The 18,235-nt window shown below is 34.2% G+C and overlaps 1 protein-coding gene across 4 annotated transcripts; it reads left to right on the forward strand.

The window, feature by feature from the left end:
• The first annotated feature begins 308 nt into the window (after positions 1–308).
• On the forward strand, positions 309–18,220 carry LOC118263327 (protein disulfide-isomerase A5). 4 transcript variants are annotated; one of them, XR_004782583.2, is made up of 14 exons: positions 309–494; positions 1,192–1,436; positions 1,882–2,089; positions 4,013–4,141; positions 5,999–6,099; positions 6,503–6,654; positions 7,916–8,046; positions 8,441–8,602; positions 12,759–12,900; positions 13,776–13,978; positions 14,225–14,399; positions 15,515–15,756; positions 17,228–17,284; positions 17,987–18,220. XR_004782583.2 is itself a non-coding variant. In XM_035575259.2 (13 exons), the coding sequence occupies exons 1-13, from the start codon at positions 471–473 to the stop codon at positions 17,228–17,230; spliced, it is 1,917 nt and encodes a 638-aa protein (XP_035431152.2). In that variant the 5' UTR covers positions 309–470; the 3' UTR covers positions 17,231–18,220. The 4 variants fall into 4 exon arrangements, 2 of the variants coding, with proteins under 2 accessions (XP_035431152.2, XP_035431143.2); XR_007707059.1 differs by having other exon boundaries at positions 15,515–17,284; XM_035575259.2 differs by having other exon boundaries at positions 17,228–18,220.
• Positions 18,221–18,235: the final 15 nt, after the last annotated feature.

Raw genomic sequence — 18,235 nt, forward strand, 5'->3', positions numbered from 1 at the left:
CAATAATCGCTAATTTTGCTGATTAGAACGAACTTAACTCAAAATGTAGGTGCTACTGGGTGAAGTAGAAAACTAGATAATTACTTTAGACTCAAGCCGAAAGCTTATGATCGTATCTTTGCCTATCCTTTTAGAGGTGGAACGGCTTGAGGATCGTCTCACTTCAGTTTGTTTTATATACATAAACTAATTTTGCAGATGAATATACATAGCAAAAATAGTTTAAAAAATTAGGCACAACACTGCTAATTGCTAAATCTGTCTTTGACATTGCTAGTCAGACAGTCGTCATATTATGTCAAATGATTGTCATTTCAAAACTGCTGATGGTGTATCACCGTAAGCTTGCTTGTCATCCAAAAGTAAATGAAAGTAACGTTAGGATAAAGTAAAAAAAAACGTATATACGTATTACATTTTTTATATGTAAAAGCAATATTTATTTATCAAAAGTGCTGCTATCGACGATCATGGATCGAAAAATAGTTTGGAGGGTGAGTATTTTTTTAAATTCACTTGTAATACTTTTATCGTTCATGAATCTGAAATTGTAACTGTAATGTAATAATTTTTATCTTTCTTCGATAAATGTGGTGCAACTTTATTATTATCAGATAATTGTACAGTATAATAATGATAGTTGCATTCTAAAATTAGTCCCTGAAGTAGAAACAGGTTATGTACGTAGCTATTTAAATGCAGAGGCGTTGGAAAGTGCCGGCAACTTTATCAGTTGCGAACAACACCATGCGGCGAATGATAAATTGAGTGTATCCTGTTTTAATATGTATTTTTAGTTAAAACCTAATTCAGTCATACATTATTTGGTTGAATTTTGATGAAGTAGATGTCTCCCATATTTAGTTGGGATTATCTTAAATATTATGCAGTCTCTGGAATAGTACTATTTACTTAGTAAATTTCATAAGAATATTTAGTGCCTATAATGATTTAAATTATTTTAATATTGAATCTGAAACTGGATTTGTGGATACTTATAGGTACCCACATTTTATAAAACTATGTCAGACAATGCTAGGCAAAATTAGGTATAGAATATGTCTTATGCCATTGATAGAAGAGCTGTGATTTCAAGTATTATACCTAAACACTTTTGTTACTATCCTCAGCTTCAAGGAAAAATATCCTGTTACCACAAACACACTCAAATAAATGCAATCATTGTTACAGGTATTGTTACTGCTATGTGTAATATTTGTTCAAAACTCTGAGCAAGCAAAGAAGCAAAGAACAGCAGTTATTACAGATATAGGTGATATAAAAGATTTTAAGAAACTCTTAAGAACTAAGACTAATGTTTTGATATTATATGTGAATGAGCCGAAGAATTCGCACACCATTGTAGATGTTGTCAAAGACACTGCTGATGCTATGAAGGGACAAGCTACCCTTGCTATAATAGACTGTACTAGTAGGTAAGTACCACCTACTTCATTATTTTCTTATAAGAATAAGTCTCATTACTTTGAAAGTATTGAATGAACAGAGGGTGTAGTATGAGTTTGTTTTATGCTTAATGAGATTCAAACATTATTGTGTTAAGCCCTCTGATTGGTTGATTCATTAGAGCTGGCCAATCAGAGCACCAAATGCAGTAACATTTTGATCACATTAAATGTATAACAATCTAACACTGAGCCCTCAGAACATTGTTACTTTCTTATTAGTAATTCAAGCAGGCTGGTAAAGAGTCTGTTTCATGGATAATATGAAAACAGCAAGCTTATAAGACACTGCAGCCCATCAAGCCACTACTATATAATCTTCTTTACTTACTTACTTCATTTATGTAAAACATTGTACTGGATACAAAAACAATTATTTGATTTCTTTAAAAATATTATTGTTATTACATTACAGTGAAGGTAGAAAACTTTGCAAGAAACTGAAAGTGGCTACAGATAAACCCTACTACATGAAGCATTATAAAGATGGTGAATTCCATAAAGACTATGACAGAAATGAGTCTAGTTATTCTCTGTCAAACTTCTTAAGGGATCCCACAGGAGATCTGCCATGGGATGAGGATCCTACTGCCACTGACATATTTCATCTCCAGGATGGAGAGGTTTGTACCTATTATTATCTAATTTATACTCACTTAGTTCTTTGTGAAAATGGTTCTACCAATTTAGTATTAACTTACCATCAAGTTTGCATCATTAGTTTAATTTTTCGCAAGGCTCCTCTGCAAAGTCAAAGGTTAATGAACTACAATACATACAAACTTGTGCTTGCTAACATTTTCTTATCAGAATTACCCATTTGATAAGCATGACCACTTAAAATGAGCATTTCAAAGTGTGTTTGGAAAACGAACTTGCATTATGTTTAAGCAAAATCTTATTTAATGCTTAATTAGCTTAATCATAACATAGCCTATTGAACAAGTATGAATGAGTATAAAAATCACAATATTTGAAAACTCATTTTGTGCATACTTACATACATGTTTATTGTATTTTTTTTTTTTGTATAGTTCTCAATACTTAAGTATTGATACTTATAGTATTATTACTTTAGTATCAATGTACTCTAGCTATTATATGCAAGGCTGATATTGTAATTATGGACCTCCTCTGTTTACGCCTATATAGTTGTTGTGTTATAGTGCCAATTGCAAATTGCCATTACCAAAAAGCGACTGTTACTTATATTTAAAAATATATGCGATTTATGTGTGAATCATTACATTTGTAAATAGTCTGGGGAATCCTAAGAAATGATAGGCAGTGTGTCCATTGTCAACCAGATATGTTATTAGGCCTGATGAAATTAAATGCTAGCTTATCTCCATATACCTGGTACACTACTAGTTACAGCTATGGTAATTCCAAGAGCTTGATGAGCAGCATTCCGTGACACACAAAGCAATGATTGTCGCGGAATGCTACTCATGAATATGAACCTCTAGCATGGCATGGCTATTGTTACCAGCTATAGATAGACAGTTGATACATACAAGGTATATTGTTAATAATGATTGGCTTTTGTTTTAAAACAACTGTAATTGTCATCAGGCAATGATTGATATTGTTTGTTTAATCATTGTTAGATATTCTTCAAAGTATTTTCTTAACAATTTTGTATGTTTAACATACTGCGAGTTTATTTTTTATAATGTCATTGAACAATATATATTACTACAGCGAATATTTTGTCGATGCGAAAGGTTAAACTTTTTCTTTCTTATTGCGATTTTTTTTTACCTGTATGACAAAGTCTTTTCCTAAAGGGATACACATAAGTACACGTGTGTTGCGTTATACATTTAACCCCCAGGTATAACCAGTTATGCTCAAAGGGTTTATAATAAAGGGAATGAGAATATCGAAAATGCAATAAAAAATCGAACCTTAGCTTAGAAATTGGGCCAAAGAATATTTACTTGTGATCACTCTGTAGTTAAGTGAATGAAAATCAATTAACTAAAGATTCATTCGATACAATTGAATTACCTCGTGAATAGACTAAAACATATGGAGGTATTTCTGTATCTTATTCTAATAAATTTTTTTCTCTGCGTACGCGTAAATGCGGATATTGCGAACGAGCTGTGCATTAAGATTAAGTAGTAGTTAATAATTCGGTTATTTTCACAAGTTATTATTTGAGTTTGACCAATGCTAATGCTAATGAACCATTATCGTGTGAGCTTATTATTACGAAATGACAGAGATATCATTTTGTTATGCTGCTTTAGAAAAAATAAGTACTATTTAGTTTTTAACTGTCTTCAAAAAATAGACAGAAGTTCTCAGTTTTTCTCGATATCCAGTCATCAATTTCTCAGTATGATTTGTTTGTACATACAGTGGATCGTGGACAAACAAACATATGTTTGTCCACAATTATTTCGCGATTAGCTGATCAGAAACATAGTTTATGGTTTATTTATACATAATGTATACTTCTTGTACAAACTGTCCAGAAATGACTTATCAAGATTTAAATTGCATGTAAGTAATAAAAACCTCATGTTTGATTCCAGGCTCTGAACAAATTCTTAAAGAAAGGAGCTGGTGCTTACAAGAAGTCTATGATAATGTTCTATGCGCCCTGGTGCGGATATTGTAAGACTCTGAAACCGGAGTATGTGAGTGCTGCTGCTGAATTGAAGGTAAGACATATTTGCGACATTTTTAATCAAGTTTAAAATTAGAAGGAAGAAAAAGACTTGCTCTTGAATCCGATTCTGATCGATCCGCCTTGATATTATAAAATGATATACCGAGTTGCAACACTAGCGCTCATTGTATCATATTGCGCTGATATTGAATGAACTTAATGATATTAAGTTTGGTTTTATATTCTGTACTCTGAATGCTATTTTAAGCCCCATGATACCTAAGGGCGGCTTGCGCAACATTTGGTCTTAACAGAATTTAGTTAAATGTGATTATCTTACTAAATATGTTTAACCTAAATACAATTAAAAATCTCTTGCTCATGTCCGTATGGATGGTAATTTAACTAATCGTAGTTAGAGAGTCGGTAATGCAGTTTCTTGCGTTCCTTTTTACACTTTCGTGCGTTGTAGATTTGACTTAGAGCAAAATTGTTGCATTTCTTAAAACAAAAATGCGTAATATGGACCGACGAACTTTCAACTGACACATCAAGTCAACCGAGCTGTCACACATTGTGCTGTTGTGATTTGTGAAATTGTTCTCGTGATATTTTTTATTGATTAATAATTTTTTTAGTTGAGTCATAATTACCATGGCACAAAAAAGTGTTTCTTCTACGCGCCACCCGGGGGGTCCCTAATTTTACAAAAGAAGAACTGATATCACTGATTGCAGCGATGGAACCATACACCTATATTATTGAGTGCAAAAAGACTGACCAAATAAAACAGAGCGAAAAGCAAAATGACTAGGTCAAAATAGCTATTATGGCCCTTATTGAATATCCATTAATAAAAGTACATTTCCTTATTTGTTGCTAGTTTTTATTTATTACTATTTATTGAATATCCATTAATACATACATATCGTCACGCCTTTAAGCCACACATTATGTTTACACCCAATTTTCACAATTTATGTTGTAAATCCCATATAATGTGTGGTGAGCCTATTGCCTTACGGGCACATGTCCAGACTCCGTCCTACTACTGAGAAATTTTCGAAATCCGAAAAAAGCCCAGTAATACTTTGCTCAACCCGGGAGTCGCACTTGCAACCACTCGGCCAACGATACAGTCCATATCCATTAATAAAAGTACGTTTCCTTACTTGTTGCTGGTTTTTAAATGTGGGGCTATTTGCTGTAACAAAAATATAGTGGTTTCTTTCGTTAGACGAAACCTGTGGTCTGAATTCATTCCAAATAAGTCTGCTCTCTCAAACAATTCCCTCGGTCTATTAATATATTCTATAATCTTCTCGTCGTCGTCAGAATACAATTCCCACAAATCCATCTTACAAACTTCCTACCGACCTCTTTACAATCTTTTATGAAATAATAGTAAAATGTCTATAACCTACATAAATATGATGACGCGCGATTGGTACTAAACGTATTTAGCGAAGCTAAATAGCCATCTTTGGGTATTTAACTTTGACAGTTCGCTAAACGTGATTAGTGCCTAAATTTTTGTTGTGCAAGACGCTAAATATAATTAGCAGACTAAATGCGTTTACGTCACTCTTAAACTGTATTTAGCGACGATGCGCAAGCCGCCCTAAGTATTATAAAAGTATTCTAGACGGATTGAGATGCTAGTGTTTTATGATGTCGCTAGTCCTAAAGTAATGCTTAGAAAATTTCTTCTTTGTAGTATACACAAAGTCTATTGAACAAAGTTGGTCAACAAATTCAGTTTTCTAAAAATTCTATGAACTCAAAAGAAAGTTCTTACTTTAGTTAGTCTCATGGACATTCTTCCAAGTAGAATCTTTATTTTTTAATACATTACGTTATAGAGATTATAAATTAGCAAACTAAACGTGTATCTATGTGTACATTACAGGGTGAATCATTACTCGCTGCGATTGATGTATCCAAACCAGGAAACTCGAAAATAAGGCAATTGTATAACATTACTGGTTTCCCTACGCTTTTATACTATGAGTAAGTATATATCCATTTGACAAAAATCTGCTTCAAATATTACTGCTACAGAATATTTACTTTTATAATATCCATTTTAAAACTGAACAATCCTAACTACCATACTCAGAGGTATTTAATAGTTACTTAGCCCAGTCTTTAGCATTTGTTCTCAGAACATAATCGTGACTAAGGAATAATTTAAGTAAGTGATCATTAAATGTCTATGTAGTATGGCAGTAAGTCAAGTCTCTAAGACAGACTGACGGCGCCGGCGCCGGCGGTGACTACAGAATTCTGTTATATTCTATTCAGGAGTTAGGGATCCAGGTTTCTGTAGCTTTAAACCCTCTCATTATTTTCTCTATATATCATTCAGTCTTAGGTAACAACTAGTTTTAATTATACCATTTATTATTTACAGAAAAGGCCAATACAAACTGCCGTACAACGGCGAGAACAAAAAGCAAGCTATCGTAGACTTTATGAAAGATCCAACATCTGCAATGCAACAAAAGAAGAAGGAGGTTGTTGATGAGAGCTGGCCTGAGGATTCTGATGTTGTGCATTTAACTGGTGAGTACCTTACATCCTCATAATCATCATCATCATGAACAGTCTGTAACTATCTCAAATGCTGATACTGGGTAATGGCTTCTTCCCTACAAAATTGTTTGTTAGTTTATGTTGAATGTTGTTTATGTTAAATGAGTAGACAATGGTTTCTCTCTGTCTCTACCCTTCTGATCCCGATAAACTTAATATTTTTTGAACATCATATGTATTTACTCATGATAATTTTCATATTGACTGTTTTATTAGCAAACTTCATTTTCGTAGACGGTTTTTTTTTGCCCCAACTCGATATCCAATTGTTATTGTTGATTGAAAGCACTTGCTAAAACCTCTTAAATGCTGGTATAAACCTCATTTTTATAATAAAGAGTATTCATTTGTAAAATGACTGGCACAGAACTGACAATTAATTTTCTAACTTCAGAATTAAAAATGTCAATGATTTTTACTGGAGTTTGTAAAGATGATCAATTGATATTTATTTACAATATTTTTTAAACCTTACTCGTTACTCGTTAAGGTGTTATTTAAACCTCGCATTATGTTGCAGAAATATTTCTACACTAAATTTATTAAAGGTATTCGTAGCTGACTATTTCTACGTACATACTATACAAGCACTAATATTAGAAAAAAGAATGTATATAATGAATGATAGACGTTTCTTGTTTTGTATTCTTTGGCTGTGCCTGTTTGATTTCATATATTATCATGGTCACCATCAAATATTTGTTTACTGAAAAACTACAGCTCAAATAGATAGATGTGACAAAATTAAGGATGCTTTTCCACCAAAAATGTGCTATGCTACGTTGCGTTTGGTATGTTTTTGCGTGCTATGGATCGCAAACTCGAGCATCTTCCTCGCACAGCTACTTTGCGGCGGCGCATCTTCATAGTGCATCTTATCAGTCTCGTATCAGTGGAAACGGTCACATAGTTTTACAGCTTAGCTATTACATCTTCGTAGCATACCTACATAGCACATCTCTGGTGGAAAATCACGCTAGGGTGACAATGTTTTTATTCTCTTCGTAACTGCAACATAAATTGGCGAGCTCGATTGGAGCTGTTATATCACGCTCAACAAATACTTTGGGTCATAAAAGCCAGGTAACAGGTTTATTGAAGCTTTAGGTGACCTAACTCTTTCTAATGGAGATTATAAACATACAGATGATGATGATAGTATACAAAAAATAGCTGTATGTCAATTATGTAACTGGATTCTATTGAGTTTAACATGTAATTTTATTTTCAGTTGGCAATTTTGAAGAAACTCTTTCGAATGTTAAAAAAGCTCTCGTAGTCTTCTATGCTCCTTGGTGTGGACATTGCAAGAGAATTAAGCCTGAATTTGAGAAAGCAGCTAAAAGGATCAAGTCTGAAAAGGTTGGTTATAATCATATTTATTTACCTATTTATTATTTACTTATTTAAAGATACACCAACGACTAAATCCCTTGATTTGACACAACATTTTTTCACCAATTTGAAATTTGTCTTTCTTCTAACCAACTAATTTGCATATTACCAATTATAATTAACTTTCTTCGGTTGACGGTTACTCATTGGCTGAGTGACTGTCTGATGGAGTTGAAATGACTTAGGCGAGAGAAGCAGAAATTTTGTATTACGTTTCTTAGAAAGTGTGAGAGAGCTAACAGAAAGGATTCATAAATTTCCATACATACAGAAAACTAGATACCTAATCATGACTTCAGTAAAATTGTAGGTACTAACTTTCAACACCACTTAACACCACTTAAATTATATGTATTTATAGATCGACGGTATTTTGGCGGCAGTAGACGCGACGAAGCAGCCGGACCTCGCTTCTCGTTTTGGAGTAAAAGGATATCCAACTCTAAAGTACTTCAGCAAGGGAGAGTACAAGTTTGATGCAAGTCATGCCAGACAAGAAGATCAAATTATTAGCTTTATTAAGGTAATTTTATATTTATTATCATACCGAATCAGAAAACACCGCGAAAATATTTTTATTTTTTCAAGTCATGCGGTGAATGTAGAATAGAATACATTAATGTCATGAATTTTGTCAGCAGACCAGTTTATTCGTTCTCATAACTGTTGTTTAGCCTTTAAACTGCGTTCTCTAACTTACATGCCAAGCGATTAAATAACAAACCCTCTTCTACAGTGGAGTGTTATGGTCCAACAGAGAATTGTGACGGGTTATAAAAGCTCACGCAATACACAAAACGTAATAGCCAGTGGCATGTACAATCGTTTCAAACCTTTGTTGGCTATGCTATGACTGATTATGGTGATAGCGAGAAAAATAGGATCTGACGATGACCGCTAGTGTCTTTGTGTCATCGTTACGTTGCAACACTGAAACTGACATTTTACTTAAGGACGCGTTCTCAAATCTGACGTAAATAAGGTACTTTTCAGTACATATTACGACCAAAAGAAACTTAACTGAACATAACTAACAATTACAATAGATAGATCACTTCTTTATCTCCAAAAATATTGATTTGTAATGTGAAAAAAGTTATATTTTATTATTGCAAACACGATTTTTCTTTACCTCTTCACACAAAATTGTCAAAAAAGGGTTGAGTTTAGGAACATTTTACTGCTACTACACGCATAATTCTGAATCTCAAAAAAATATCCCGGGGAAGCAGACATAATCAAAAATTATACTATAGGAAAAAATTACGAAAATATTACAAATTGTCTCGGAAATAAATAAAAGTTCCCGTTTAATTTTTTCTCCTGTTTTGCTGTCAGACATCAACTTTAAAGCGTAGCAATAAGGGTTATTTTATTTGTTTACTATTTAGATTTATTAGATAGAAAATGTCAAATGAAATTTCAGTCTGCGCTCGAGCGCTGTCGTGGGTGGACGCTGCGTCGCCTGTTACAAAAAATGGCCTTGAAAAAGATCGCTGTATGAGTACAAAATATTTGATATTAAACTTCACAAACCAATCTTGATATTTTTACCGACTTCACAAAAAGGAGGAGGTACTATGTTCGGCTGTTTGTATGTTTTTTTTTTTTACACATTCTGTACGAGCAACACTTTTACTGAATATAGAATGTTTCGTTATATTATTTTGAACATGAGGTTAAATCAAAATCCAAGATGGCGCCGACAAGTTTTGCCAACTTTCCACCATGGGTGTCATTTTCATGGTTTTTGGGGTCGCTTATAGCGAATATGGAGTCAAAATCAAAATCCAAGATGGCGCCGACTAGATTTGCCAACTTTCCATTATGGGTGTCATTTTTATGGTTTTTGGGGTCGCATATAGCGAATATGGAGTCAAAATCAAAATCCAAGATGGCGCCGACAAGATTTGCCAACTTTCCACCATGGGTGTCATTTTCATGGTTTTTGGGGTCGCTTATAGCGAATATGGAGTCAAAATCAAAATCCAAGATGGCGCCGACAAGATTTGCCAACTTTCCATCATGGGTGTCATTTTCATGGTTTTTGGGGTCGCTTATAGCGGATATGGAGTCAAAATCAAAATCCAAGATGGCGCCGACTAGATTTGCCAACTTTCCATCATGGGTGTCATTTTTATGGTTTTTGGGGTCGCTTATAGCGAATATGGAGTCAAAATCAAAATCCAAGATGGCGCCGACAAGATTTGCCAACTTTCCACCATGGGTGTCATTTTCATGGTTTTTGGGGTCGCTTATAGCGAATATGGAGTCAAAATCAAAATCCAAGATGGCGCCGACTAGATTTGCCAACTTTCCATCATGGGTGTCATTTTCATGGTTTTTGGGGTCGCTTATAGCGAATATGGAGTCAAAATCAAAATCCAAGATGGCGCCGACTAGATTTGCCAAGTTTCCATCATGGGTGTCATTTTCATGGTTTTTGGGGTCGCTTATAACGAATATAAAGTGAAAATCTAAGTTCAAGATGGCGCCGACATAAATATATAAATGACCATGCCAGATCCTGCCCCACTTAATTTCATCAATGTACAAAAAATGTAAATTAATCAAAATTATGCAATGAAAATAAGACCCTTGGTTACTTAATTATTATTCTGATAAACTTGCGGATAAAAATTAGGAAATAAAAAGAATTTTAAAAACCCAAGGCCTATTTCCTGTATTTATCGCGACCCTCTGCGTTTCTTAGTACGCTTGCACAAGGAACAAAACGAGTCATTCAATAAAAAAAAGATTTATTAATGTAATGTGTACGATTTTTTTGGTTTTAATACATACTGCTAGTTAATTTTTTTTTATAATATATATTATAATGAATGCATATTATAATTATGATTTCGTGTTTGAACGTTAGTGATTAGATGTAACGAAACCTCATTGGCGTGCGTGTGTCATTATGTCCAAAAGTCATTATTTGACATTCGCTCTGTCTGTTCTGTTTACATTGTTGTTTCGTTATGATTATGAATTAAAGTAGGATTACTAAAGGTGATATTGGTGATGAGTGATGACATTCCTTCCTTTCATAGCTAAACACCCTATGATAGCATTGTAATTTAATTATTTCTACCATTATAACTGCAATTAACCTAACCTAAATGTAATATTTTGTACTTAGATTCATATAGAAACCGCAAGATCTAAAGGCTTTTAATCATGTTTTTAGTTATCACTAATAGAGCAGCAATAGAATGCTACATTTGGCATGTCTGTACACTATATTTTTTTGGTGGGACAAAGCTCTATAGAGATTCTGGCGTTGTCATTTTTCGACATGAGTGTCATTGTTGTGGTTTTTGGGGTCGCTAATATCGAATACGGAGTGAAAATTAAATTCCTAGATAGCGCCAAAAAAGTTTTTTTGACAGTTTTTTATGGTTTTCGGGTCCGCATGTTTTTTCTTTTTGTTTTATTAATGATGAAGTCAAAAGTCATCTATTTTACCTATTACTGTAACGGAACGAGTAAAATCAGTAAAGTGTACACCTTTACAGTTTCATTTATTGTTTTAGATGCCAAGGCCTAAGGCTTTTGATAAAGGCCTAAGGCTTAAAAAAAATCATTTGTGAATTATTTTTACCGAAAAAATCACAATTTTTCAATATTTTCAATTAGGGGTTCAACCCCCCATATTATTTTTTTTGTCGATAAAATTAGATATAGTACTCAGCCTTAACGGGTTAGAAGTCCCACCCCTATCACATTGTAGATTAAAAAAACTTAAAAACATGTTTTTGTGATGAACCGAACAAAATAATTTTAATATTAATACTAACAGTAGGCGGAAAATTTAGTATTGTTATGAGAATAATTAGTATAAAAGATATGGCGAAAAAGTGCTCATCACGCTAAATATCTTTTCTTGAAAGTATATTCAAATCTCTTCAGGTTCGGCTGGGCTGTTAAGTGTCCACGTCAGGGATTCCTGACCCTCGATTAATTTCTACGAGGTATTAATTTGCCACCGGTCCTTGATAAGTCTACAAAGTTTGAACGAAATCGGTCCGTTTAAAATGGGTAAAAATCGAGTTGGAAGAGGTCGGTTACATAGAAACATACAAACAAACACACATACATACATCCTTTACATATGAAACTAAATAAAAGCATGTAAAAAGTTAGTTTTGCGTTGGCACCATTTGATTTTTGATTTCGAACGCTTACTTTCCGAAAACTATGAAAATGACACCAATCGAATAATCCGAGCCCAAATTCGGCACTGAACGGAATTGAACAACAGATAACACAAAACATTTGAGTCTACGCACGCACTAAACAAAATAAAAATATTAAAAAAGAAAGTAAGAAAATATTCAAACTTTCAAAGTATCAAGTTCATTTTGTCATAATTTCCGCAGCTATCCGTGCGTATGTGTGTATTGTCGAGAGTCGTGTCAATGTAGTGATGCGATTCGATACCTGTCAATTATGAGAACGCGTCCTTAATCGAGAAATTAATTTACATACATTTACAAAATATTGTTGTTCATAGAACTTGTGATGGGATATTTACCATGTTTTTTAATGTCTTGTCTATGAGATTCCTATTTTTGGGCACTGTTGCAAGCGCCATGATCACGGATGAACTCGAGTTCCAATGATATTGTTAGTGACCATTTCAGTTTAAAAACTGATATTATTGTTCTTGTTGTCAGGACCCTCAAGAGCCACCGCCGCCACCACCCCCAGAAAAGCCGTGGTCGGAAGAGGAGTCGCCCGTGCGCCACCTCGACTCCGCGACGTTCAGAAACACACTGCGCAAGATCAAACACGCCATTGTCATGTTCTATGCACCATGTAAGTTGTAGTCACACATACAAACAGATGTTTGCAGCCAGCGTGGCGCCTACAATCATTGATGTTGTAAAACGTTTAAATACGGGTAACTATCAACGTTGCGTCATTTGACGAATGCATGCATCCTTCACCAACAATATCATCATTTTGTTTAGAAACAATGAAATCTGTCTACGAAGCGGCTACGTTAGGGCGCATTTTCATTAGTTGTTAGCGTCCGCATGCTAGATACGAGAGATTTCTGTAACGCATGCCATACGGACCCTTCGTATGCGGGGAACTGTTTTCATTGGTCGTTAGCGCCCGCATCCGCATGCGCATGCTAAGTCCCCGCACGCATTGAATCGACCAAGTTATCGACCGATGAATTTCATTGGTAGTTAGCTTGCATGCTGGGATTTCTCGCATTCGGGCTAGCGATCGACTTATCGACCAATGAAAAGGCGCCCTTAATTCGGTCTTTTAAAATGACGCAAACTGGACAGTAGGCTTGTCGATTGATAGGTGATATTGTGAATAACAATGATTGAATTTTGCACAATTGCAGTCAACGGGCACGTGTTTCGGTTAGGAAACTAAACGAAAACATAAAATGTGTATCTGTCGGTGGGGTCCAGCAACCAAACCGGCTCACTGCACTGTAAACCTTCGTTCTGTGCCATTGTAACCTTCTGCTAGATCTAATGGCCTAGTGCAAGTATTTTGTTTACGTCAACACTCTAACACCCGTATTCATAAACAATTCTTTCCTCAGTGAAGTAGCAACGCTATGCGAAGTACTTCATAAACGGTACTTAAACGACCCTTAACTAAGCAAACGCACAGCGTTGAATAGAGCTCTGTGATTGGTTATAATTTTAACTCCTAACTTTCAGGGTGTGGACACTGCAAAAGTACTAAGCCGGAGTTTGTGAAGGCTGCAGAGAAATTCGCTGATGAACTAATGGTAGCGTTCGGAGCAGTCGATTGTACCGCAGACCAGGAACTGTGTGCCAACTATGACGTCAGAGGCTACCCCACGATCAAATACTTTAATTTCTACGACAAAGCCGTCAAGGAGTACACAGGCGGTAGAAAGGTAATTGTTAAATATTTATTTACTTTTAAAATAATAATTAAATAGGACATAAAAATTTAATATTATAAAAATAAGCGAAATAAATAAATACGCTCTAAATAACAATATCCTAAATACGGCATCATTCCGGTCGAGCCAGCTCATTCGTGCCGAAGCATGGCTCTCCCAACACTTGACGTTGACACAATAAACTCACTTTCTAGTAAAAAGTGTCTCTTTAACATTAAAATGTTTGTTTGTTTACAGGAAGGTGACTTCGTAAACTTCATACATAGCCAAGCGGACTTCCATCCGACTGCTCAAAAGGAACTAACGGCACAGCAATCTGGATTCGGTCTAAATGTGATGATGACCAGTGACGTAGACTTTGAACAGGTGATGAATTCACCGACACCTTCCTTCATCATGTTCTTCGCGTCTTGTAAGTTTATTCTGTCTTTATACTCTATTATATACTAGTATATAAAGCTGAAGAGTTGGTTTGGACGCCATATATTTCCAATGATCATGGAACGCTAAAGGTTATAAAAGATCATGGTACGATCAGTAGGAACTGAGCAGAGCGGGTGAAACTAGGCGGTAATGGCTAGTATGATAATGGCACATAAGATACTTAGCTGGTGCTAGTCAAGCTGTCATGTTATGCCGCATTATTCAGTTTTCGGTTAACTGGTACAAGGTAACCTGCATGGGCTCGTGTTATCTTTTATACATAGCGGTAATCTAAAGCAATATTCTATTCCTGATAAAACATTGGAAATAAAAAAAAATGCAATTAGCAACGGTTGTTAGCAAAAGAACAGACATGTTGACTAGCACACAAAGTGAAAAAGGGTAAGAAAATAATTTAATGTAATGTAAATGTCACTTCCAAATTGGTGATGAACTCAATGTCATTGACACGAGAACTTTGACCAGCTGGTCACAAATATTTTACGAAATAAACACCCACTGTGACCACGGCACCTCGGTTGTTAACTTTTTAGCATAATTTCTATTATATGAACGTGAGACTTTTCCCAACGGTTCGAAGGCCAACTATGTTTTGTTTTGATGTGAACTCATGTTCACAGCATACACTATAGCCCCCAATGCTCTATCAACTATACATATTGTTTCCTACACGACTAACGAGTAAATATACATAAATGGGTACTTTAAACTCCTTAAGGAAATTATATAGAATACTAGTTTCTGCCATCAACTTCGCTTTGGGTTAAAAAGTAACCTACCGTGTTCCAAATTTCATCCCAATTTTCTCTGCCGTTTTGAAGTGATTGAGTAACAAACATACCCACAAACTGAATCCACAAACTGTTGCATTTATAATATTTATAATATTAGTAAGATCACTCCATGCATGCACTAAAGTCTACGTATTGGCATATCTAGGCATTCGCCACTGACAAGCCTTTTATATGGATATTGTTTAACATCAATGGACCAAACCAATCGAATAAACTTGTATGAATTCGATTGAACCTATGAACAAAAGTTAACTGTTTGATATATTCATGTAAGAAATATTGTTTACAGGGTGTTCACACTGTGTTGAGGCGAAACCACAGCTTAATCTCCTAGCAGACAAGCTTAAAGCTGAAGACATCAATATTAATGTTTATGCTGTGGATGCGGCTAAGAATCCGAAGGTCGCTGACTTGGCGGGAATACAGACTCTGCCCACATTTAAACTGTACACGAGCGGGCAACTTATCTCTGTCTATGACGGCGGCCGCAATATGGACGAGATGTTCGAGTTCTGTCGCCAATACGCCAAGGTGAAGGATGAGTTGTGATCCTAGTTAAACCTTATCTTCACTCAATATCCATATTAAGTCGTTTCATATTTGTGGTATCCTCGCATTTACTTAAACTATTGCCGAAGTTATTGTAAAGTTTATGTATCCTATGTATTATAGATATTCTGTACTCGTAAATATTTTACAAACTATCTTATAATATTTAGATTGATATCGTTATTTTATATTTATCTATACTAATATATAAAGATTAAGTTTGTTTGTTTGTTTGTTTGAAGCACGAATTTCTGGAGCTATTGGTCCGATTTGAATAATTATTTTTGTGCACTTATCAAGTAAGGCAATAAAACATCATACTATGACCAATATTAGCCGAGTGGCGGATGAAACCCGCGCGGGAGCAGCTAGTACCATTATATACCTCTAATATAGCATGCGTGTTTATAAACCGTATACAATTTCAACAATAAGACTTTGAATATTGACAATACACAAATGTAGTGGTTTGGTTTTACTATCTAAGAAGATTAATCTATTTTTGCAATGTTATTTCGGGCGACTATAGTGCTCGCGTTTAATTAGTTGCTAATGTTACTTAGATATGAATTACTTAAAAGACTAATGCAAACATATTGTAATTATTAATAAAAAAAGTAGTCGAAAAATGAATATTCAATTATTGTTATAATAGTCTATGAGTTATTTTTCTACGCATAAGACATATTTAGATGACTTATTAGTCAAATATATATTGTGTAGCAAAGAGTTTAATATACATTCGTATGTGCATAATAATCTCAATAATGAATATCAGAAATTAATCAATATAATAATATTTATTTATAGATACAAACCGCCGTACTCAGAGTCGTTTAATGGTCACTTAAGCCTCGTCTCCACTAGGAACATATTTTGTGAAGCGAGTCAATGACGGGGCCACAATACATGTCGCTCAACAAATGTTCCTAGCAGGGACGAGGCCTTAACCCAATCCTTAGCAATTATTTTCGGAACAAAATTCTTACTAAGGAATGGTTTAAGTAATCTTTAAATGTCTGTGAGTGCGGGTGTTAGCGAATGAAGTATATTATGATGTTAATACGTAACGAAGGAATATTTATTAATTTATTTTGTTTTATTTAATTGTATGCTTTACGCTAGAATCTTCCATGTACGTACGTCACAATAATTCAGTGATACATCACCATCGAAGAAATTGTTCTAGTTATTTGATATAATGGTGAATTCATATACACGATATAGTAATAATATCCTCCATTAAAATTCTCTTATGAATAGTATAAGTAATGTTATGAAATTCTTTTAAATACGTATTAATCTTTTGAAAAATTATAATTATGTATGTTGTATAATATGTCCCAAACTTTTAATGGTAATCTGCATTTATTTTAGAAATTAAATGTAGTGTTATATTAACGGCGTTTGCCTCGACATTCCTTGTACTTACATGTTTTATTTAATTTTACAGTAATAAGATAGAACACTCGGATTTTATCGGCGTCTATGTGTATGCACCATGTGTTTGGTGAGCTTCGTTTCAAATGAATTTTATCGTCACTAGTTGTAATCTTTGAGATTTCACATTTACGGTTGTTATAAGTCTACAGCAGATGTAGGACACCTCGAAAACTATTGAGATTGTTTATTTATATTGAAAAAACTAGTCTTAACATTGTGATATGTCATTTCCGCACAATTTTTACAACTAGTCTGTCTTCCATGTATTAAAGAGTATGTAGCATAAAGTTTCTGAATCGTTTGAGTTGCTAGTGATATCAGAAATTCACTAGCGCCCGAATACTGAAACGCTATTCAATTTTAAGTTGTACTTAAATATCGTGCTGCCTCTGTCATTTTATAAAAAATTGATTAGGACAGAACTAGTTTTGAGATTGTCTTAAAATTGAGTAGCGTTTGAGTATTCGGACATAAATCTTCGTATTACCTAAATATATCCAGTTTCTAATAACACGCGGTAAACGAGGTGTTCTAGTACCCGTTTGTTTTATTTGTATTGTAATGTTTTGTGTATTTTCTAGATTATGGATATCAAAAGTTGATTTTGAAGTAAAATATGCATTTAAAGTACCCGTAGCACCATTCTAGTGTTGGTTGGGCTTCCAATATAATTTGTATTATTTTTATAATAGCTAATGTTACTTAATAAAATATGCATTTATTTTCATACTAGATTTAATAAATGATATACATATTGTGCATTTTCCAGTCGTGACAATACAATGATATGATAAATGGATTAAAATATAATATGATGCCGTAACAAGAGATACCATTTTTGTACTTGATTAAACAATTTATTCTATTAGATGTTTATGAAGTTGTTCGAATCCGTGTTAAGCTAACTTGTTAACTGTATGAGCTTAAAAAGTAACAGCAATATTATTAATAATGTGTCGCGTAACATTTCAATGTCTGTGCGAAATAAAACTAATCATTTATATCTACTTGTTTTATT

Source organism: Spodoptera frugiperda, chromosome 25, assembly GCF_023101765.2.
Source record: "Spodoptera frugiperda isolate SF20-4 chromosome 25, AGI-APGP_CSIRO_Sfru_2.0, whole genome shotgun sequence".
NCBI lineage: Eukaryota > Metazoa > Arthropoda > Insecta > Lepidoptera > Noctuidae > Spodoptera > Spodoptera frugiperda.